Consider the following 23,717-nt stretch of genomic DNA (forward strand, 5'->3'; position numbering starts at 1 on the left):
GGATAATATTAATGTGAAGAAAATATCCAAAACCACACAAAGAACTGGACCCCATATCCATACCGATGAGGAGTATACAGTGCCTAGATGAGCATACATAATAATTTTTCCTTCTTGAGCTACTTTTTGGAATGATGAAATAATGAATTTCAAAAACCTGTATTAGTCCTTTGAGTTAAAAATAATCTTTGGGAAGACATTTCATGCCTCAGTAATTTTCCAGTAGGCTTTCCACTGTAGATATTTAATCCTTCATAATTAATTGTTGGATGTGATTAAGAGATATTAAAAGTATGTTACAAAATATTTGTGTTTATTTCCAGGTTATTTTTCCCAGTGGCAGATAACATCTGCTTTACATGTGTTACACTGCTGATGTTAGTGAGGATCTGTTCTTGATGGCTGTGGAGCACTACACACTTTACCCTACTGAACAACACTGTTGAGAATGGGAACAATACAAATATGCTTCTAAAAAAATGCTTCAAATGTTAAATATCTTGCTAAGCCACTAAATATGATACTGCTAATTATCAATTTCCTAATATATAATCTCTTCCAAAAATATTTATAAATACACACTTAATTCAAGTAAATGCTCAGTTTAGGGAGGCACAAACTGGAAACATACTGGGATAACACTGTAAGAAAAAGGCATACAATTTTATTAACTTTCACTGGCATTATACTCTCCTGAAAACTGTTGTTAGTGCTGACATCTGTGTAAGGACTATGCTTATTTGTATTTCCAAGGTTTGTGTTCAAATGGTCTACTACTGGGAAAGCATGATGGGCATCTGGCTCGTTCAAGGGAGAAGCCCTTTTTCTGTGTGTCTGATTTTTTTCTTGCAGTATGATGCTGATCCATTTTAAAGTATCAGAAGAGCTCGCCTGTGATACAAGAGTAGGAAGCTGTGGCTGGAATGCAACAAACTCACAGCTATTTGATATAGATCACAATTATTATCACAGTTTATGCTTTATCAGAGATTTAATGTTCATTCATTGTAACTACATTTTCAAATGTTTTAATCACCATTAAAGACCATCCCAAATTAGATTGTGAAATGTTACTGCCAGTAAATGTCTAAGAACAGACTCAATGAAATGAACAACCCATTCCCGGCAATCTTAGTCTCCACCAGAGTAAGAGTCTTCTTCTTAAGAACCCTTGTTTCTCACTACCCAATTTGTCGACTCTTGCTGTGATATATTCCAGGGTCAGAAGCTAAAAATTTTTGTTTACACATCTGAAACACAGAAAGGAACCAGAAAATGAAAGACATCAAGATACTTCTCATACAAACACAGGATGAGAATCTACACTAACAGGATAAATTATGAGACCCTTAGCAAACCTGGTAATAGGGAAGTTTCATTTTAACTTCCATTGCTGTAACTGAGTTACTGAGTGAATTCCTTAAGAGAAGAGTAAGAAGTTACTCTGAGGTCAAAATAGCATGCAGTGAGATAAGGGGGGTGGCAAATAATAAGAGATTTTGTATGTTATACAAGCATTGCCTCCAGCACAGTGCTAAACCCCACTGAGCAAGTAAACTCATTGGCAAAACACATTATAAACTGTAAGGTCACTTAAACTATTCCTACTTTAAGTTACTATTTTTGTGTCCTAGACTGGTTGGTACATTGAACAACCAAGAAGTGAGATTCAGCTCATCACTCCTTAATATAATAATAAGGGAAATAAGTGAGATTTGCTGATTGATGGCCTGATTAAAAGGAATGCCAAAAATCTCACAGTGAGGAAAATCAGGTCCTCATTATGTGGAGGAGGGAAAATGAAAAACAAAAACCTCCTTTTCCCTCTCCTTACAATAATGTTGCTTCCTTTTTTCTACATTGATGGACAAAGATATCAAACTGGAAAGCAGTAGTTCATTTTCAAACTGTATTTGATATTTCCTCATTTAATAGAATATATATGAAGAGATAATTAGGATTTCTTTTTCCTCTCACACTAATTTTCTTTCAACTTTTATCTTCCAAGTGGCAGCAAGCAAGATAAAAGGTGATATGGTATTACCCTCTTTGTAGAAATAAATGGAGGAAGTTCTTTTTGATAACTTTATCAGCTGGGATTGGCACAAGGCCTTTTAAGCAAGGGTTTCTGTTTTGGATCTATCCATATTTGGACCTGTCATCAATCAGACATCTCACAACTAAGTATCTGGATGACATCCACAGAAGTACTGACATAAAATGGGGAAAACCAAATGAAACAAACCACACCAAAACTGTCTCGGAAGGAGATTGCCTGTTACCTGCAGCCAAGCACACTGCTAGTGTATGGCTCACACACAAAGCACCTGCTCCCACCATAACATCCAGATATACTCCTCAAAGTGAGTCAAAAGCACAGGCTGGCTCCATGAGCCACGATTTAATTAATCATGAACCCTGAACTGTTTCAATATAGGCACAGAAACAAAGAAGGCTTTTCTAAGCACTCTGGAGACATTGTTATTTAAAATACATGGGGTCAGTTCACCACAGGTCTTTATCTGCAGAACTACAGTGAAGTCAGCTAGAAGCAAGGCTTTGATTTTTATATCAGGTTAGGTGACACAAGAACGAAAAAGACAAAAAGCTGTAATGAAATAATAACCCAGAAGATATTCTGATGACAATTTTTTTTAAAAATAAAAAAATTATCTGAAAAGTTGTATGCAGCAGACCTTCAAAGAGGTTGGTTTTGGAGGAAAAGGTTTCAAAGGAAGGAAACAGGGATCTGCAATGTCCTTAAAGGACGACATCTAGCAAGCTTTGTTTCCAGCACGTTCCTTTGGTGTATTTACCTCACACTTTTCCACCACGGGCTGCTGGCCGCACTCGGAGCTGTTCCCCGCCACGATGCCAGCCCGCAGGCTCTCGCTGTCGCCCGTGCCCTCTTCCATGGAGTAGGTTTTGGAGTGGTTGCCGCGGCGGTGCGCGGGGCCCCGGCTCTGCGCCAGGCTGAGCTGCTTGCGCAGGATGCGGTTCTCCTCCTCCACCTCCCGCACGCGCACCTCCAGGCTCTCGCGCTCCCGCTGGCTCGACGCCGTGTACCGAGGGCTGTGGGGCTGCGACTCCAGCGGGGACAGCGACACCGGCTTCCCATCTGCGCCCAAGGAAACAGAGCACTCGTGTCAGAACACACCAGCTGCATCTTCCTTTAGTGTTGGTGTTGTGAGGCAGAGATGCGCTACAAATACTGCCGTGTTTTATCAAGACTTGGCTCTCCCAAGCCATGCTTAAGTGCGTGGTAAACTTGGACAAATGCTGAGTTCTATGAGCTACAGGTCCTACTAATTTTCAAACCACACCGAAAGATAAGCATGTGTTTCTTCCTTCTCACAGGGCTGCCTGCCAGTCTCTAGTCTGGGAAGACAGTCAAGAACATGAGGATTTAATTCAAAGACAATTAATATACAGTTAAATATATTTTAGAAATGTATGCGAGATGAAATAATTTTCCTATTCCCACTTCCTCCACAGTCAAATGACAGCATTTTGGCAAACATTTTGTGCCAAACAGTAGCCCCAGCTGATTCACATGTGTGGAACAGATGGATTTTATTCAGCAACATAGTATTATGTGCTTGCTGAAAAATAAGAGGTTCAGGACAGAAATGCTCAACACACATGTGGGCCAAATTCTGGGAAGTATTTTGGCTTAAAAAGACTCAGTGGAATTTTGAAAAAAAGTAAGTATGTTCAATGCAACACCTTCAACTAAAGCAGCTCAAAAATGTTCCATCAAAATCAAACTGAAGCAAAGCAAAAGAATGTAAGAGTTATCCACAGTGTCATAATTAGCAAGTGATGATACGCGAGTATCTTAAACTAAAGTATTTCTCTGATGTAACTTTTTACTTGCATGTATTAAATTATAAAACTGTAAATTTTAAAAAAACCTCTAAGGTCACAGAGTCCAACTTTTAATCCAGCACCAACATGTTCACCATTAAACCACAACCATATCCACATCCCTGTTTTTTGAACACTTCCAGGGACTGTGATTTTACCATTTGCCTGAACAGCCTATTCCAATGCCTGACCACCTTTGCCATTATGTCATTTTTTCCTAATAGTCAACAAAATCTCCTGTGTCACAGCCTGAAGTCATTTCACCTTATCATGTCACCTGTTGCCTGTAAGAAGAGGACAACCCTCACTTTGCTACACTCTCCTTTCAGGCAGTTTTAGAGAGCAATAAGGTCTCCCCTAAGCCTCCATTTCTCCAGGGTAACCCCCCCCCAGCTCCCTAAGTTTCTCCTCATGGGACTTGAGCTCCAGACCCTTCCTCAGCTTCACAGACCTTCTCTGGATATGCTCCAGCACCTCAATATCCGGAACTGAACACAGGATTCAAGATGTGACCTCATCAGTGCCATGTACAGGGACATGTTTGCTATTTAATGATTTTTCCAGTGCAGAGTCCCATTGGTTTTATCAAACAAATAACAGCCTAAATTGCTTATAAAATGGAATATACAATATATAATACATAATAAAGTGGTCAATAACCATGCAGTTATTGTTTAGCTGTCCCTAACAAGTATATTTTTCACCTACCAACTCAAAACTATCTTCCTGCTATAAAGACTTGTTCATTGCTTGTTTTCATTGTTTCACATTTACATGAATGATGAGCAGTCCTCTAAACTGACCTCATGAAAAAAACTGGTATGGAAATCAAATCCTCAATTCTAATTTACATTGTTGAGTTATACAGGTATACACACTTCCTGTTATGTATATAAATCATTATCTTGATTTTTATCATCATTTGGATAGAATATCTTGCATTTTCTTGCAGGCTATCTTCTGCAAAAAAAAAAATTTGTAATTTATTAATTTATCATTAGCAAAAGTTATGGATAAATCTGAGCCTGAAAAATATCTCAAGACAAATTCTGGAGTTTGGCCACTGACATCTTGAAACTCCAATGCTCCAGCAAATAGTTATTAAAATGTAATGAGATATTTGATAAGTCCGAAAATAATGAGTGCAGCAATAGAGAAATGTCAACACAAAGGACAGAGCCATGCTACAATTAGATATGCAATAGAATACTGAGTTATCTTTCTCTACCAAGCTTGGAGGGCCTGGAACTGAAGTTGTGTTATTTCTCAGCTGCTGATAATCAAGCCGAGAAAACTGAGACTCATTTGGTTGCGATTCTATTGCATCCCCATTACTGAACAGCAGGAATGTATTGTGTAGACACTCTCAGATAAAAAAAAAAAAACAGCACCTTTTCTCACCCACAAAACAACCAACCTGTGTTATCATCTGATACACAATTACAATGCAAATCTAGCCAAAGAGGTCACTGGCTATCTTAATGCCTCACCTGGTGAATATCCAGCTGACACAGATGTCAACTCATCACTTCCTGACTTTGCCACTGAATTCTGCTAGCTTCAAATAATCACCAGAAAAGGTAGCAAGATATGGAAGTGAATCTCAGAACAACATTCATCAAAATTTCAAAATATGGAAAAAATTTAAAACTTTAAAAGTTTTTCTTATCTTCTAGAAAATTTTGTACATCTGAACCATTGTAGGTATAGTGATCAGAAAAGTTCAACTGTTTCTACATAGTATTTAGAAGAAACAGCACAGTCTGAGAAAGGGACTGAAAGAAAATATCACCTCACTGCCTCAGACAGAAGTTGCAGCAGCTAATGAGACCAGCTCAGTGCTTATGAAGCCTTGGCTTTAAATGCCAGTAACTCCACCACTGTTCTCTCTGTAGCTAATATTTCTGCTGGTATGTAAAAGGGGTAAGGAAATCCTCTCAGGAATTAAACAACTAGCTAGGCTCTTTATCTGAAATGTACAACTAGCTGAAATGCACTCATTTACTACAGAAATTATCTATGTTTTATTACAAGTTGCTAAGACATTTTCTGGAATGATCTCTTCAGGATTCATACAGCTGGACAAGTCATGTTTTGTTACTAATACTGCTCACTATTCTCAAGTGTGTCATGTACTTGGTATATTTTCACATTCCAACCCTCTGCTGCAAATGATAATGTGACAATTCCAGGACTCAAATGAAATAGAAGTATAAAGCCAAAAGTGAACAGAGTTTGATCTTAATACTCAGAAATAAAGTAATATTTTTAATAAATTCAGAGATTGTATAACTCATGATTTTTGCACATCTAAGGCCAGCAAGGCTGGTGGCAAGATATTATTTGATTTAGTTCTATGTGTTTCCTCTCACTTCTGAAGAAGTGGATTAATGTTAGTGACCACTGATGCTTCACTGTGTGTATTGCTTGGCAGAAGAGTTAAACTGATTGCACTGCACTTGAATTTTATAGTTTATACTAACTGGTAGAATGCTTGGAGCTGGTGTCTAGGCACTTTTTATCTAATATAAATCAAAATAAAATAACATAACACATAACGTGGCCTGTGTGACTTTGGGACTGAAGATGTCCCAGGGGGCACTACAAGGAACATTACTCTGAAGCAAGTAGTGCACTTTTGAATGGTATAATAAATAATAATAAAGCTATTATTTTTTATTCTTCATTTGGGGTTATTGCTCTATTTTTGAACTTTGGCAGTTTCAGATTTAGTATTTTTTTCTGTGTCAAGCCTTTTACTTCAGACTTGTGCTAATGCAACTGTATCTATGAAGATCTGCAAAATTCCACTGTCCACAAGGCAAAACTCAAACACAAAGCTGAATAATTATTTCATGGATGACAGCAATCACTGATCATCACATTAGGTCCAACAATTCAGAAAACTTGATAATACATAAATAATGAATTCTATGGATTATTGAATGTTTCTGCATATATGAAATCATCTGGATTAAGGTAACAGATTTCATTAATACTTATTAAGTATTGATAAGTATTTAATTAATATCAATATTATAAATATTTTATTAATACTTATTAAGGTGTGCTTAGGACACTGAACAAAATAAAGTAATCAGAAAGCAATCCAGCATAATTCATTTGAAAGGAGAAGGACTGAAGCAGTGGCACTTTCTTACATAAAGAACTTAAAGAATAGGCATTCAAGCCAAGTTCCTCGTTTTGTAGTTACCAGACTTGGGAGAGGTGATAGTCCTGAAAAGGATCCAGTGGCATTAGAAAGTTGCCAGGGAAAGAGGCATAGAGAAAGAGGAACATTTATTCAAGGGTTAACTGGATAAGGAAGAAAGCAGCCGAGTGTAGGAAAGCAAAATTTTCTCTGATTTGAAAATTCACATTATCTGTGCCCACTCTGAAGATCAGCAGCATAAGAATTTTAACCAAAAGCCAGTATTTTGCAGAAAGAAATGGGATAGCTGGCAACAATGATTATTACTCTCCCCCTGATACAGCCTCAAAATCATTTCAAGTTCATTGCACAATTATTTTTTCACTGCAATCAGGACTACAAAGACATAAAAGCCTGGTGTAAGCAAATAAACTATCCCTTCTGTTCTGGAGCTCTAGCTCAGCTTTAATCACCTTAGTACTCCAGCACTTCTGCTCAGCTGGCTGCTCTGGTAGATCCTGGCTATCTGGGCAGCTAAGAACGAAGTCCTTTCTGCTGACATTTTGGTACTTTAGATATGTGACTCCATGAGTAGGTGCTAAGGCACCACAAAGTGCCTATTCTCATACTTGTAATTTTTTTTTCTCCAACACCTTAATGTGAAACACTGCAGTGTGATCTCAGCTGGAAGCAGAAAACCTTGCCCAAACAACCCTCTTACTAGTGAAACATAGTCCAAGCAATTTACTTCAGGTCTATAAGTGCAGAACTTCTTCATCCTAACATGGTATTGGACAATTACAAGCTGATACTTTTCATATATCAGAGGTAGAAACTTGTAACACTGAAAGATGTCACAGTAAGAGCACTGAAGGCTGATGTCCACTTGACAGAGACAGCACAAGAAATAACAACCAAGCCTTTTCATACAGTCTAAACAAGTTTCCTCAGCTCTGACAGAAGAACTTCTCCCATCACTATTAAGTGCTTCTCAGGATTTGGCGTGGACAACAAATGTTTTAAGTTACAGGTCATTCAGTGAGGAAAGACAGTTTGCACTGGAGATGCCAATCAACCACCAGGCTTAGACTTAGTCAATACTAATCACACTTAGGAACTCCAGCACGTTCTTTAAGTACTAAATTTGTGTTCAATTCCACTGCTGTTAAGGGTACTTAAGAACACATTAACATGGTTTATTGAACCCAAACCTGAACCATTCCATTCCACTGAAGGTCAGTCTTACTTAAAGAATCATGTTATTGCCTAATGTTCATATACAGGGAAATTATTTTCTCAGTGTCCTTTCCTTGAACAAAATAGCCCTCTACAAGCAGTAGATTCAGAAATTAAATATATCATACACAAAAAACCTTCACCCACAGAACACCAGACTTGCAAAGTGTATTGAGTTTACTTGGCCAGGTTTTGACAGCAGAGGGGCTCCAGGGGTGGCTTCTGTGTGAAGCTCCTGGAAGCTTTCACCATGTCCCAGAGAGCCAATGCTGGATGGCTCCAAGATGGACCTGCTGCTGGCCAAGGCTAAGCCCCTCACAAACAGAGGTCACCTATGGGGCGACCACAAAGAAGGGGTAAGAAGTTACTACACAGAATCAATTGTAGCCAGAGAGGAGTGAGAATACAGGAGAGGAACAACTTTGCAGGTACCAAGGTTAGTGCAGAAGGGAGGTGCTCTAGGTACCAGAGCTAAGATTTCCCTGCAGCTCTGGGAAGACCGTGGTGAGGCAGATGTGCCACTGCAGTCCATGGAGGTCCACAGGCCCATGTGGAGGACCCATATGCCAAGCAAGTGGATGCCCAAGGGAGGCTGTAACCCTGCGGGGAAGCCAACCCTGTAGCAGGCTTGCTGGTGGGATTTGTGACAGGGTGTCACTCTGCAGCAGTGTGTTGGTTAAAGACTGCACCCCATGGGAGGGGACCCATGCTGCAGCAATTTATGAACAACTGCAGCCCATGGGAAGGACTCGCTTGAAAAAACTTTGTGGAGGACTGTCTGCCATGGGAGGGACTCCATGACGAAGCAGGGGAAGAGTGTGAGGAGCAAAGAGACCACATTTGATGAACTGACCACAACACCCATTCCCTGTTTTCCTGCACTGTTACAAGAAGAAGGGAAAGAAAATCAGGAGTAAATTTAATTTGTGAAGAAGGTGGAAAATAAAGTGGTTTTTTTAGATTGAGTTTTATTTCTCATTACCCTACTGTCATTTGATCGGTAATAAATAAAATTAATTTTCCTGAGTTGAGTCTGTTTTGCCTGTGACAGTAATTGGTGACTGACCTCTTTCTGTTCTTGTCTTGACCCATGAGCTCTTCATTATATTTTCTCTCCCCTGTGCAGCTGAAGAGGGAAAATGATAGAGCAGCTTTGGTGGGCACTGGTGTCCAGCCAGGGTCAAACATCCACTGAAGTCAAACACTTAAAAGTTTGGAAATGTGAGAATAATGGTCTCCTGTTCAATCTTTGCTGTCTCCTGACAGGATCATTAACTGCATGATCACCACTTTATTTCCAAAGAATATCAGCATCACTGTGTGCATAGGATGGATGGTGATCACAGCTATTTAGCAGGTTGTTTCAGCTCATCATTCTATTTGTGACCACACTTTTTTCATATCCTGTTATAAAAAAAGACTTCTTTATTCCCTTGCTGGCCTATGATGTTCATTACTATGCATCTTAGCACAGGGATCAGTGATGTCTTTTTAAAAGTCATTTAAAGGAAAGGTGGTATTATCAGTCCCGCTTTTACAGTCAAGCAAGAAGTTGCAGAGTCCTTAACACTCACAGAAAATACCATTTTTGGATGCACAGCTGAGATGGGTCTGATAGAGTTTTTCAACAAATAATCACCTATTCTGCACTCCAATTTTTTTCAGAGGACAGATACATACACAACAGGTATAAGCTTAACATTTCTGTCATGCAGGAGTCTACAAGTTGGAAATCCAGGAAATGCGGGGAAAAGTATTTAGCAGCCACTTGCAATATCATTGTTTTATGAACACCATGTAATGAACTCAGTGATAGAGACAGAAACAATTCCTCAGGGCAAATTTGACTTCATAAATTACAAAGTTGTCCCCTGCCTTGTTCATGACATGACTTCCAGTCTCTTAAAGAAACTAAATGGAGTGGTTCAAGAACCACTTTTTCTGCATTGCTGCATTTGTTCTGCAAACAAAATGGGGAAGGGGCTGTGTTTCAGAAAGGGTCTGCAGTTGTACCATCCATAATGGCATCATGCAAAGAGGTGCAGAGAGCTATTTATGTGCTGGCTGAGCAAATGCAATTCTGATAGGGATCCTCTAATAAGGATGGTAAACAGTAGAAGACACCAGGTAAAGAAAAAGCATGAAGCAACAGAATGCAGGAAGAAACAGGGAAAGGAAATCTAAACATAAACATCCTTATTGGAAACAGATGTGACTTTTTAAAAGTAGTTCGTTTTTTCAAAAGAAATATTGGCTTATTAGCTAGTTATGAATGTTGGCTTATTAGCATATTCAAAACAAGGGCCTATAAGTCTTAAAATATTTGCTCATTTCCTTGCCTAGAATAATGTAACGTTTTTTTTTTTTTGTTTGTTCTCATTCTTTCTTTCCCTGTTTTGCATTGCCTTGGCAATATATATGCCTCCTCAAGAAAAGGCCTAAAAATAACATTTCCCTCCTTTCCACTGGCAGCAGAGATGCAAGAAAATAATATCTTATCAGAGTGAGCACTGAGGGAAAATAAGATTTTATCAGGGACTTGGCTTGACAAAGATAACATGTTATCAAGAGGGGAACTTGGCAAAGATAAGACATTATCAATATCAGGAGTAAAGTCTGGGGAAAATAATGTCTTAATACCTATTAGATTCTAAATAAGCCATCTGTTCGCTTGACAAATTGTTATTTTCTCCAAGTCCCGTTCCTGTAAAGATGTTGATTTCTTTGGCAAACCACTTCTTTAGCAGTTGGGAAGCAGGGAGAAAGAGCAGAAAAGGAAGCTCCATCTCCCCAAAGGTACAGGGGTATTCTCTTTCTGCTCAAAAGCTTTGCAGGCAGATCAAGACTTCCAATGTGACAGCCAGAAAGACTCGCATATGTAGACCCTGATGGTGTAATTGCAGGAAAATCCCCTACAACACTCAACAAGCACACTGCAGAGCACCCTGTGACAGGAGGAGAGGGTCAATGCCCCTTCTGGCATCTGACCACACTACCAGGCCCCTGAAGTGTTGCCCACAAGGTTTTTGGCAAACATACTTCTCTCCAGAAGCAATGCCTGGTTATCCCTTAGCAGTGACTTTTTGTCATAAACAACCTCATCACAATTAGCAGTATACACGTGGGGTACAAATAAATGAGCGCTTTTAGGTCAGTTACAGACATAAATCCCTGTTTGGTCAGATGTTACCATTGCCACAGCTTAAGCTGACCCAGAGGGTCACACAGAGCTTCTCACCTCCTGCAGTGCAACACATCCAACTCAGCTGAAGGTGGTCTGAGCCAGCCCAATTGCCTCTGCCCTGAAGCATTCCCCTCTACCCCCTCCAGGACAACCACTGCCTGGTGGATTTATCTGTGCCCTGAAGCTGAAAACCTTCTGCAACTCAATTATAAATCTTTAGAGTTTCAATCTGGATGAATTTAAATAAATTGTGGCAGCTCCTGGAAAATGAGAAATCCAATTCATAGTAGGATGGACTACTAAATGCCTTAAAATGGCAGAATGTGGGTGAATGCCACTGGTTATTCATAGGAATGGGCAAGCAGGGAATAATTAGAAGGGAAGCTGTGGAGGGCCTGTAGGAGTGTGATGTGAATAATAAAGCACACTTAGGAAAAGGCATATGAATGATATCTGCAGGGTAAGTATTTGTAGCCAGCTGAATTTCCCTGGTGTACAACAGGAGTGGGAGGGAAAACAATGGGATTTGTTAATCTGAAAATTTCCTATGGAGAAGCAGCATCTCTTTTTTATTAACCATTTGGATATCTTACACTCAGGTATTCTTCTCTGTTCACATGTGAGCTTTGTGTTAAGGTGACTACTGGCCCTGATACAGCAGAATGTATAATCAGCAGCAAGCAGCCATTACAGATCTCTGAGGTAAAGCATGTGCCCAAATGTGTCACTGCAGCTGTACACAGTACCGTGACTATCATTTGTGGCATGGAATGTAAAAGACTGGAGCTATTCTATGTTGGCTCCTATTCAGTAATAAACTGTGGAAGGGGAAAGGAAGGGGGAAAGCCTAAAATACACCATTTTACAGTGATTTTTTTGAAAGGACAGAAAGTACAAGAAGTATATACAAGCTTAGAAAAAAATATATATATGTTTCTACAATTGCCACAGTAACCACAAGCTAGAGACAAGCATGCTCAATACAAGCCTAGTAGTAGTTAATTCCAATTCCATTGCTGGTGATTAGCCTCAGCTGCTCATCAATAGAGGCTCCAGCTGATAATTATTAAGTTAAACTTCTGAGCAGAATTTGCATATGTAAAGCACGCTTTCCCTGCTGAAGCAACAATGGATGCTATAATGCATTTCCTGATTGTACAGCTCTTGGATTTGGGGAACCTGGGCAAGAGAGTCTGCTTTGCATATCCTCCCTCACCCTCATCAGGCCAACCATTCCGAAGAAATGCACTTGCACACGCTGGCATCTACAAGCTACAGTGGAAAACATTCCTAACCCTGCACAAGAGGGAAAACTTCATTTCAACCAGAATAATACAAAAGACAATTTTGCACATTCTTCTAAACATTTACGTTAACTTCCTTACAACCTAAAAACATGCAGCAACTGGTCTGTGACAAGGTAGCCTGGTCACCTTTAAAGACACACAGCAACTCCAGATTTGGTCCATTAGCTCCCAGTGACCTCCATATGTGGTGGAAAATTCAGCATAATTATGTGATTCTCTGTAAAGCTTTTTCTCATATTACTTCCTCCAGGTCAGAATTTCATTTCCTGAATGTGATACTTGGTCATCAGTAACAGCCATACCCCCCTGATTACCTGCAGTGTCAAGAATACAGATAAACACACACCATGTCTAGATTACATCCATGTCTTCAGTTCTCCACATTTTCATAATTCAATGACTAACAACTCATGCCCAAATCTGAACCCACGGAGTTCAGAGGCACATCCTTTAGGGATAAGGAAACATGAAAAAGAATTGTGAAGACTTTTATGGAATCTATAACACAACTACCTGTGTCTCCATGTAGCTACCCTATCACTTTGGTTTGAGTCTATTGCAGGTTTACTATTAATACACCTGAATGATTTTTTTATCAGACAACAATAAATAGTGAAGCAAAAGATCTATTTATTTGATGATAAAAAATATAAAGCAAAAGTAAACCAAAAGTTTGGCTTTAGGTAAACATGGGAGATGGGTTGAAAAGGGAGGTCTAAAGCAATGCAGGTGGTAAACCTCTAGAAAAGCCACTCTTTTTTAAGTAATGGTTTAAAACTTAGTTAATAGTAAAATTTGTGTGCTTTGCTGGAAGTCACCTGGTAGCAGTGTAACACACTATCTCAAAAGTAGACTTTCAGCACATAAACAGAAATGCTGCAGTATTAGTTCAAGCTGGTTGGTGATGCTGAAACCTGCTCAAAAGCTTGTTATATCCTTTAATCTCCCTTGGCACAAAGATGCCATCAGAGGACCATGTGCAGGTATTTTGATTGAGGCTGCTGAAAAAGGAGACTATCTGAACACTGACTGAGCATCAAGGATTGTTCAAGGATAAAGAAATAAGTAAAAAAATCCAAATTTTGCACAACAGCATTTCTTCCTTAGTAGTACCAAGATCTGTAAAAACCTTCAAATCTTATAGAGCTCAAGCCAACAACAACAGATATGAGCACACATACATAAAGTCAAGTAGCAAAGAAAAAATATTCAGATCAGTGATTGCTCTTCTTTATAAATATATCTGAATATTACACAAGCAAGCATCAGTGTTATTCATCTGATGACATAACACTGCAATATATTCCAGTATTGAGACTTCTTTTCTCCCCACATATTCTCAGCACTTCATTTGCTGCAACTGTCATTTCAGTCACTTCAGTCCCGAAGAAAAGTGAAGGGAAAATGCAAATAACTGCATGTTCAGGACACATGAAGGCTGATCAGTGTTATGACATTTATCTTCACTAATGACAAGAGATAACTCAGGAGTTAATTTCCTGTCCTCGTCATGAAGAAAAATGTCATACCAGATCATCATGTACTATATACAGCAAAATCGCTACCACACTTTGCAGAGGAAAGGAACATCTCAGCAGTGATACAGATGGTAAGTTACATGTCATGGCTATGACATCAGAAATAAAACACATATCATGTCAAAAGAGTAGATGTAAAAATCAGTCATAGCCCCACAACAACAGTACATAAATTAGCTAAGGGCAGCTAGTTAGATTATTTGCAAAAGTTAAAGTTGTATTAAATAGCAATGAGTTCTTAATGGGAGTCAACAGTGCTTTCAGAATTAGCATCAGTGTGGCCAAATATCCATCCAAGGGCTACAACAAATTTTTGGTGATCAGACTCTATTGACATGTAATATGCAACCTATTTTTTGCACTAGCTTACTCAACATTTACCTTTTAAAAAGTATTTAGCTTTAATATATTGGAAATGCTCCTTCTACAAGGATATAGTAAGTTTCTAAGAACTGATTTTTTATCACATGTATCTGATTGCTGTATCAGGTAGACAGAAATTTAATTTCAATCAGTGACCTAAGTTTCCTATAATACAGGAGGAAAATACTCTTTTTTTTTTAATTATCGGTTTATTACAAAAGTGAAGACAGTGTATCCAAAACATAATCTTGTTTCAAGTAAGCAAAAGGCAAAACTTGGTGATGATGAAAACAAGCACAGGTCTAACACTGCATGATACATGCATGCATACAGCATGGTGGTGTTACTCATTTTTATCTTGCACCACAGGTACACCCAGTGCTGTACTGTTTTAGGTCAGAATGTGGGCTATGTCCCCTGTGCCCCATCACAAACCTGCTGAGCTTCCTGTGAAGCAAGCAAAGGAGATTTTTCATTTTCAAGCAGCCAGAAGTTTATTAAGGTTAAAAACAGCGAACTGGGAGCACGACTTAGCTGTTCTGCTTACTAAGGGTTTGTCTTGTAACAGATGAGGGGTATTTTTGAGACTAATTCACGTTTCTGCTGTGGTGCACAGAAACATCTTAATGCATATTTAGGATTCTAAACTAGATTTCTAAAGAATATGCCTTGCCTATGCCAACACTGAGGTTAAGCCCTACTGACATGCTTATTTACTATTATAAAATGAAGTTGCTTTACTCAATTAGAGCAGTAGTGCTCAATATTGACAGGATTTGCATGTTTTTAAGTAAACATTTCCTCTTTTTTTTTTTTTTTTTCCTCAACTAGATTTCTAGTTTCCCAAGTTTTTATTACCTCCAGGTATTCCCCTCAAAAGTAGAACATGCTGTATGAAATCTCTTTAGTAGGATTAAGGACACTTTTGTGAGGCAGACTGATTGCAGGTTCAATGGTCATCCTCTTTCTACACAGATATATACTATGAACTAATTGATGCCTATGACAAGTTTCTGTGTTGGAGTAATGGGAAGATGAAGGTGGAGGCATTTACAAAAACTACTGTATTGTGTTGTGTCTAGAGGTCAATTACAGAACTACAATTGTTCTTTTTTCTGTTGACAGATTTTCACTAAATGTATCTCTCCATCCTCCTTTGTTAGTGTAATTATAGGTTTATTCACTTCTACCATTTGAAATATCTTTTATCTTAGCATCTTTGTGGAATAGACAGAGACTTGACCAAAATTGTTGCATATTAAAAAAACCCAAACTAACACACCTTATGCCTAAAGAAAAATCAAACATGGAAAAAACCAATATATCAGCTACATAACAAAATGCTGCAACTGTAGAAGTCCTTTAAAGGTCAAGCAAAAGAAACACAATTGGAAAAAAGAAGAGAGAAAAAGGTGGCTTCCTTTCTCACCTTCTCCCCTCTCATTTCAGGAAAAGGGAAAGATCTAAGTAATTTTAATTATATATTCCATATTAATTTGGGCTAATATAGACATGGGAAATCAGCTGTTATGAACTAACATTGGATAAAGTTGAGGACTGTATGCTGAAAACATTGCTTCCATCACCTTTATTTTCTCTCTAAGAACAGGCTGCTGCAATACATACCCTTAGGAAAATAAGGACTCATGGACTTCTCCCTTCTAAATTATGACCATCTACCCAAGAAAAACTGAGGCAGGCAACAGACTAAGAAATAACATTTTATAGTCCTATTACTAGCAAGTTTATTTTCTAAATTGTGCCTTCTTCTGGTCTTAACTATCATTAAAACAGTACAGATACTGAGTTATACCAGTCCTGACTTAATGCTTTCCTCTGAAGAGGATCCTGGATATCTAACATTATATAATATGTATCCTGTCCCTTATGGTAAAATTTCGATAGACAAGACATTAGAATGTGATTTCTTGTGTTTTGACAGTCTTTCCTCTCTTGAGAAACTGTAACTTCAGCAGGTATATATTTAAAATTCACACTAGCACCTTACACTAGCACCTTCTACAGAAATTATTAGGTTTCTTATTTGATGAGCACAAATATTTATTGTAAATTCCATCAGACAATGCTTTTCTTTCTTTTTGTGAATAATCTGACTGTATCCAACAGGGAAAGTTGTATTTAAACTCTATTTAGTCTTGCAATATTTTAGACTTATTGGAAAGTCAAATTTTGCAGCTACATGAGAAAATATCAGTGCTATTTGCTTGTTTCTTTTACATTAAGATCTTGTTTTCATCCCTGCAGCAGAAGTTGAGAAAACATCACCTATCATAATGAAAAAAATCAGAAGACAAAGCTCTTAAAAACTTACAATTTTAAATACAGTAAATAATGCCCTTTGAACACTCTGAAGTAGCAATGCAAAATTTTTCCTAGGATTATTCAAAGGCGTTATGCTTTACCATATGTCACATAGTATAGGTAAATGGAAGGGCCAGCACTTGTGACAAGTCTGTGACAGCTATGGCGCATCCATCAATTCAGCCTAAGAAGAATTAAGAGAAGAGGTGTCAGGCATCTAAAGGAGCCTAAATACCCTTCAGTAATCTTCAGTAGAAATTCCAAGACTACAGTATTATACCTGATAAAATAATACACAAAATTAACAAGTATTGATCTTCAATTAGAATTATTGAGGGTTTATTTTTGTTGGAACTATCCTTGAGAGGGCTCAGCAGACAAAATTTTGTACTGAAAAATGTTATTCACTGATCTCTCCCAAGTACACATAATGGGGTTCTCTCCTTCTCCAAATTGAGCATTCAAAAGGAGTCCAGATTGCAGGAAAGAATGCTCAAATAAAGGTAAAATGCCATGATTTCTACTCTGTCCCACAACAGTGCTTAAAAAGCTGAAGTTTAACTCTGCCAAGCATATAAACCTCCAAATCTATTAGATAGCAATTACCATGTATTTAATTTCACAGCTGTGCCTTTTCCCTTTTTGATTCACCACCACCTTTTTCTGCTTCTCTCGTTCAAGCCTTTTGCATCTGGTTCATAATCAGGTCCTCATGATCCTTAATGCCTTGATTTCAGAGGCCAGCATTCCCTCAACTCCTTTCTCAATTTTTAAATTTCTGCAAATTCTATTTCCACCCTCGCTGTGGCTGTGCAGACTGTAATCCCTCATAATAGGCTGATGCTGATCCTGCTCTGTGGATTAAGCAGTGTAAAATGCCAATGTACTGAATTCACACCTTCCAAACTGAGCAGCCCAGGTATATCTAATCTAACCAACTAGCTTTTATCAGCTGCACACAAGAGATGTGAAAATAAGCTTAATTTCAAGCCTCAGTCACATAGTCATAACCATGTTATTCTTTTTTGTATTTAACAGAATGAGCATCTGTGAGGAATTCTAAGGTACACTCTGTAGTTATACATCACTGGATTTGGTATGGCTCAAGAGTCTTTGAAAACTGTGAAATGACAATATTTTCATGCCTGGTTTTGATTATTTCTCTTAAAAAGAGAAAGGGAAAAAATATTGCTGAACTTCAAGTGCAATTTTGCTGCTTTATTCTTGTGAAATCTGTATTCCCATGCCAGATGGTGTCTGAGTTATCAAAGTTATTACCCTAAACTCAATTAGGGAAGAATGAAAGTAATTAAGTAGGGGATGAAGTGACAGAAATATTCAAGATATAAAGCATCTAATATTGGTGAGGACTCTCTAAATTAGATAGAAATTCATCTATAAATGCAACCTAAAACAGAACAGCTTGAGTCTTCACTATCAAATATTTTAAGACATGGTGTAAAATTCAGAACTTGCTCAAGTGGGCACAATTCCCAGTGACACAGTGGCTTTAGAAGGTGGGAGTAATTTTTTTTCTTCTGTAGAGACTATTACTAGCAGTCACCAAAAACACTCTGAAACAGTTACAGCTCAAAATGCTCCTCTATCTGTTGTGGAATGGCTTTTCAGGCTGCTTTGTCAACCCAGGAATGCTTGTTTCCTCTCTTAATCCTGGCTGGTTTGTACTCTCCACAGCAAAAAAATAATTACAGCAAATACATTTTACCATAAAACCTGTGAAGTAGACACCACAGAGGTACTGTTAACACTTATTTTACATTTCTTTTTTCTTCCCTATTTGCTTTTCCTTCCATGAATCAAATCAAAAATTGGCACTGAGCTACAGGTATAACCAAGAACTGTGGCTACGGGTTTTAAGATCAAGCAGCCAAAAATTATTTTTAACCTACTGATGATGGTCTACTTATAGGAGAAATATGCAAGAAAATCCAATGAAAACAAATCTCTTCTACTTACCAACAGCCACTTATGCATAGCTTCAACTGACAAGAATCATGTTCATGGATAAAACTAATCAGGATTATTTGCTAGTGCTCTGCAGGCTGTTCACTCATTTTCTCTTTAACAGAGAGATATATAGCCAAACTCTCAAGATAAGTGGAGATGAAGTACGGTAAGGAAAAGACCGTTTTGTTCTGGAATGCTCAGAATTGGAGTTGCATGGCTGAAAGAAAAGGAACATACACTGCTTTAGAGAATAGGGATGTATATGGTGCTACTGCCACAGGTAAAATTTCTGTCCAGAAAGGAAACAAATTAAACCCTAAAAATGCTTGTATCTCTTGCTCCTCCACATACCATAACATAGCTATGCCATACCTAAAAGCACAATGTGGAATCACTACAAGAATTTCAAGTATAAGCAAGCGTAAGTTAGGAAATACCAGAAGTACTTCTGCCTTCATTTACCTCACGTGTGTACAGCACAAATAAAAGCACAAAGCACTCCTGCATGCACTACCAGGAGAGAAGGAAGCCCTAACAGCAGTTCCAGTTTGCAGGGCACTGGCCTGACAAGCTGCAGTGCCATGATACACGTGCTTAAGAAAGCTCTTTTCCCACCACCATAAAGAAAGGACCATTTTTAATGTAGACTACTTAAAATGTTGGTCTGAACACAGCCTCACAAAGGTTACAAATTTATGCAGGAAGGGACTGCAGTAGCTCCTTAGAAGGAAGAGCAGAACCACAGGCAGGGAGTATGAACTTCCTAAATGAGCTGGGGCACAGCCTAAGGGAATCTGCCTTCAGTTACATCCTTTCAACAACAGTGGCACACACTTTGAGAGCAGCCCTGCTCAAGAAAAGGCTACACTGGAACCAAAGCAGAAATATTCCAAAGACTAATTTCTGCAGCTCAGGAAAGAGAAAGAGGACTTGGAGTACAGTCACAGCAGAGCTGCCACTTTCAAGTCTTAGAAAATATGATCCATGACAAGTAAAGCTGACTTATGCCACTGGGAACAACAAAAAATGGATCAGGTAGAAATGCAGAAAAATTCATAACTGGAGACTTCTGTCTCTCTCGGGAACTGATTCACTAGGGTCAAAATAGGACACTGGAGCATATGGGACTGCTGCATGTATGGTATATCCATGTCTGTTAAAGGCTTCTAGAGGGAAATAACATCCATCTGGAATTGCTATCTGTTCAGTTGCAACATTTCTGGAAATGCAGTGGCATGATGGCTTCACGGGCATTGCAGGTTAGGACAGCTAAGGCATTGGCACTTTCAAGTGGTGTATGAAAACTTTCCTCCTGTGCCACAAGGGTAGCACAAAGGGTACTCTGCAAATTGTTCCCTTTCTGACCCCCAATAAAGCTACCAATAAATCGCAATGAGTGTATCTTGCCAATTGAATTTCAGTGCTTGGAGAATTTTGAACCCAGGGCACAGTACAGTGATGGGCTTATATATGTCTTCAGGAAAAAGAGCTTAAACTATTAGTGCAATGGAGTATGCAGAGAGCAGTGAAGCGCTGTTTAGAGAAACATGAAAATCAGTAACTTGAGGTCACAATTCATATCTTGCTTTGCGAAATGGAAAGAGTGAGAAGGAGGCACAAATCCAATTTAAAATAGAGAACACGAACCAGAAAAATAAAAAAAAAAAGCATAATGAAAACTCAGAAATGGGGACATTAAGACAAAGATGTCAAAACACCTATTGCATCTGAGATCAGCATAGCAGATGCTGATCTTAATTTCAATTCTACTAAGGAAAAGCATCTGGTAGACTTCTGGTTAATTTGATGAAAAAAGAAAAAAAAAAGAGCATACAAACTCTTCAGACTTTTCAATTTTAGGGAAACCTGTATTACTAAACTCATCTATCCTAGTTTCAGGGAACAATTAAATCTGAGAAAACTAATACCTCAAGCTTCTTACTCAAAGATATGAGAAGTAAATCTAAACCAATGGATATATTTATAGAAGAGCAATTCTCCATAGGCAGTGACATATTCGGCAGCACTTCTTTGAGAGAAAATTACTAACGTCAGTAAAAGCAGTGGTGACTCCCTTTATAATTCAGATGAGGGAGAATCCTACCACGCATCTAGCAGGCCAAAATTATTAAGACAGTGATTGAGAACTCCTTCCCAGAACAGCTTGCTCTGCCAAACCTGTATTATCTTTATTTGAAATTAATTTATTCCCCAGCTGTCAAGAAAATTCTAGCAATCAAAAACTTTTTAATTTTTTCTTTTCCTGTTTCTCATTCCTAATTCCAGTGTAGACTGGGAGAAGGAAAAGTGATGAGATAGAAAAGCACTCATAATTATTGTTTTCATTTAGGTGATGGAGAACATGAATATTAGTCAATTTTTAAAATCCCCCATACTGGTACTTTACAATGAAATTCTATTATCTGAAATATTAATTTTTATATCTTTCTACCATTTTGAAAAAAAGTCATGTCTTGAAGATCACGTAGATGATTTAGAATCACATTCCATTAAAATTAATAGTCATTGAGGAGCCTGAGAGGCACAGATTGCAGGTAGGGGCACTTTTAGGAATCTATCCTTATTCAAATTGCTTAAATGGCTTTAAAAATAAAGTCATAACAGACTAACTTTGCTCTTGAACATGAGATTTACTATTTTTTTTGAACATGCTATCCCAAGACTTGTTATAAATCCATTCTGATGGGCAGGCACCTGACAATGGTCTGTAAGCACACAAGCCTCAGGAAATGCAAGGGCTGCTGAAGGGAGGAGAAGAAAACCCACAAACCTGAAACAAACTTTTTATGACCATGGCTGCTACTGAAGGGTTTGACCATATCCACGTTTTTATTTCGATGTGTACTGCAACAATTTGATTTGGAAGATGCTAACTTCTGTCTTACATCTATTGTACTGTTAATGAAAATCCTGCCAAAACTGAAATTTGAACACTCTTTCCTATTTTAATAAATGAGACAGGCTAGTGCCCTGTCCTACTAGTGATCATTTCATCTGTGCAGGTAACAGACCAAAAGCATTTTAGTCAGCTCTTAAGTGTGAGTTTTGATAAATGTAGCCTAGTTTTAGGCTGCTCCGTTCATCACTGACTCTGAGGCTGCCCATGCTCAGAAATTCCAGAATCAGAACAGAGCTTCTTGTGCTACCCATGCAGAAGTTAAGCCATATTTTAGAGTAGAATAACAAGCAGCCTCACAAATGAAACCTCTTTATGTGGTGGTGCACTGTGGATATGAAATAAACAAAAAGATTTTTGGAAGAACAGTTCATTAATTTCTTCTTAAGTAAGACTACTGATTAAAATGAAAACATTCCCTGTTCACTTGACTAGCTCCAAATACAATAGGAGGTCCTTAGAGTACATTTCTCCCTGCAGAGTTCAGGAAAATTAAAAACAAAATAACAATCTGTAATAATTTTGTATTATTATATTTAAAGTCCTCTTATTTGGTAACAAGCTAACAACCAAATCCTTGTTCAGAGGATTTTTCAGGCTTTCAGGCAGTCTGCCTGAGCTTCCAGAGAGACTTCCTGAGCCATGAAATGGGGTATGAAAATGTTTAATCCCTGACTGAACTGCTATCCTTGTGGAAGCACTGTGAGTACATACAATTACACCAGAAAAAAAAATTCATGTTCACCAGCAGAACACTTTATTGTGGGGATGCAGCTTATTCTATCAATACAGAGAGGGCTTTTTACTGGTGCAGTTGTCTCTGTGCTGAAAAGGCTTCATCAGTACAAGATACAAATGATTGTCTGCTGGGGAGGTGCTCTGAGAAAATACACTCCTTAGACCACTCAGGATTTTACACTTTCCTTCCTTTAGATTTCTATAAATAGCATTTTTTAATCAGCAGCAATTTAACATATAAATAAAGCTTGGGAGATGGAGTGGAATTTTTTGAATGGCAGTCATGAGTTACAAGAACAAACAGGCTGTGCTCATCTTCCTAAATCTCTCAAGACACTTTTGAACCTGTTATGTGGGCCTATTTCCCCAGCCCCTATATCAGGGTACAACTGAGAAATACATTCTTAGTCAAAATAACTACTCTTCAAGCTTTTCAAAACAGGATGGTCAATACTGTGCCTTTTTAGTTAATACCTAAATTTTAACACAAATTATAAAGTTATTCTAAATTGTTCAGCTGGTTTAGCTTTCTAAACATTTTTAATAATATAGATTTCATTTTGATATTAACAGCATTTAATCTAAGCACAAAAACTACCCGACACCCAAAATCACCGATTTGCTTTTTTCTTCAAACTATGCATTTTCCAAAACATTTTGTTGAGTTTGTAGATCTTTTTCCAAGCTTTTGAAAGCATAAGGACAATTTTTCACCTAAGTTAAAAATACACTGGCCAACAATGATATTAATTCATGAAGGTCTGGGGTTTTTTTAAGAACAACTATCAGAAAGAAATAGGTATAGACTGCCTAGCTTTAGGCAGTGGCAAGAATGGTAGAGACAACGATCACTCTTGTCAGAAAACAGCATGGCTTTCTGGCATTTATTGCTATATGAACATATTTTATAAACAAAACTACAAACATTATACAGATAGAAAATTCTATAAGGCTCAGGTTAGCATTAAAAGAGTGTAAATTGGACATCTTCTATACTGCCCTTCTTTTACTGTTTTTTATTAGTAAGTTCCATGAAGAGCAGCAGTTCAAACTCATATGAGAATCCTGGTTATCAGTATAGAAGAAAAGCTGGAGGAAATACTGTATTAAGCACTTACTATTTTGC

At 38.1% G+C, this 23,717-nt stretch overlaps 1 protein-coding gene across 3 annotated transcripts in view; it reads right to left on the reverse strand.

The window, feature by feature from the left end:
* Nucleotides 1-23,717, reverse strand: part of LARGE1 (LARGE xylosyl- and glucuronyltransferase 1) — a 276,630-nt gene that overhangs the window by 143,374 nt on the left and 109,539 nt on the right. For all 3 annotated transcript variants that reach the window (XR_013340002.1, XM_077783379.1, XM_021553947.3), the window contains one exon: nt 2,817-3,118. Coding sequence is in view for 2 of the 3 variants with exons in the window: in XM_077783379.1 (XP_077639505.1) it covers nt 2,817-3,118 (302 nt within the window). In the remaining variant the exon portion in view is untranslated. The remainder of the gene's footprint in view (nt 1-2,816; nt 3,119-23,717) is intronic.

This window comes from Lonchura striata, chromosome 5 (assembly GCF_046129695.1).
Source record: "Lonchura striata isolate bLonStr1 chromosome 5, bLonStr1.mat, whole genome shotgun sequence".
NCBI lineage: Eukaryota > Metazoa > Chordata > Aves > Passeriformes > Estrildidae > Lonchura > Lonchura striata.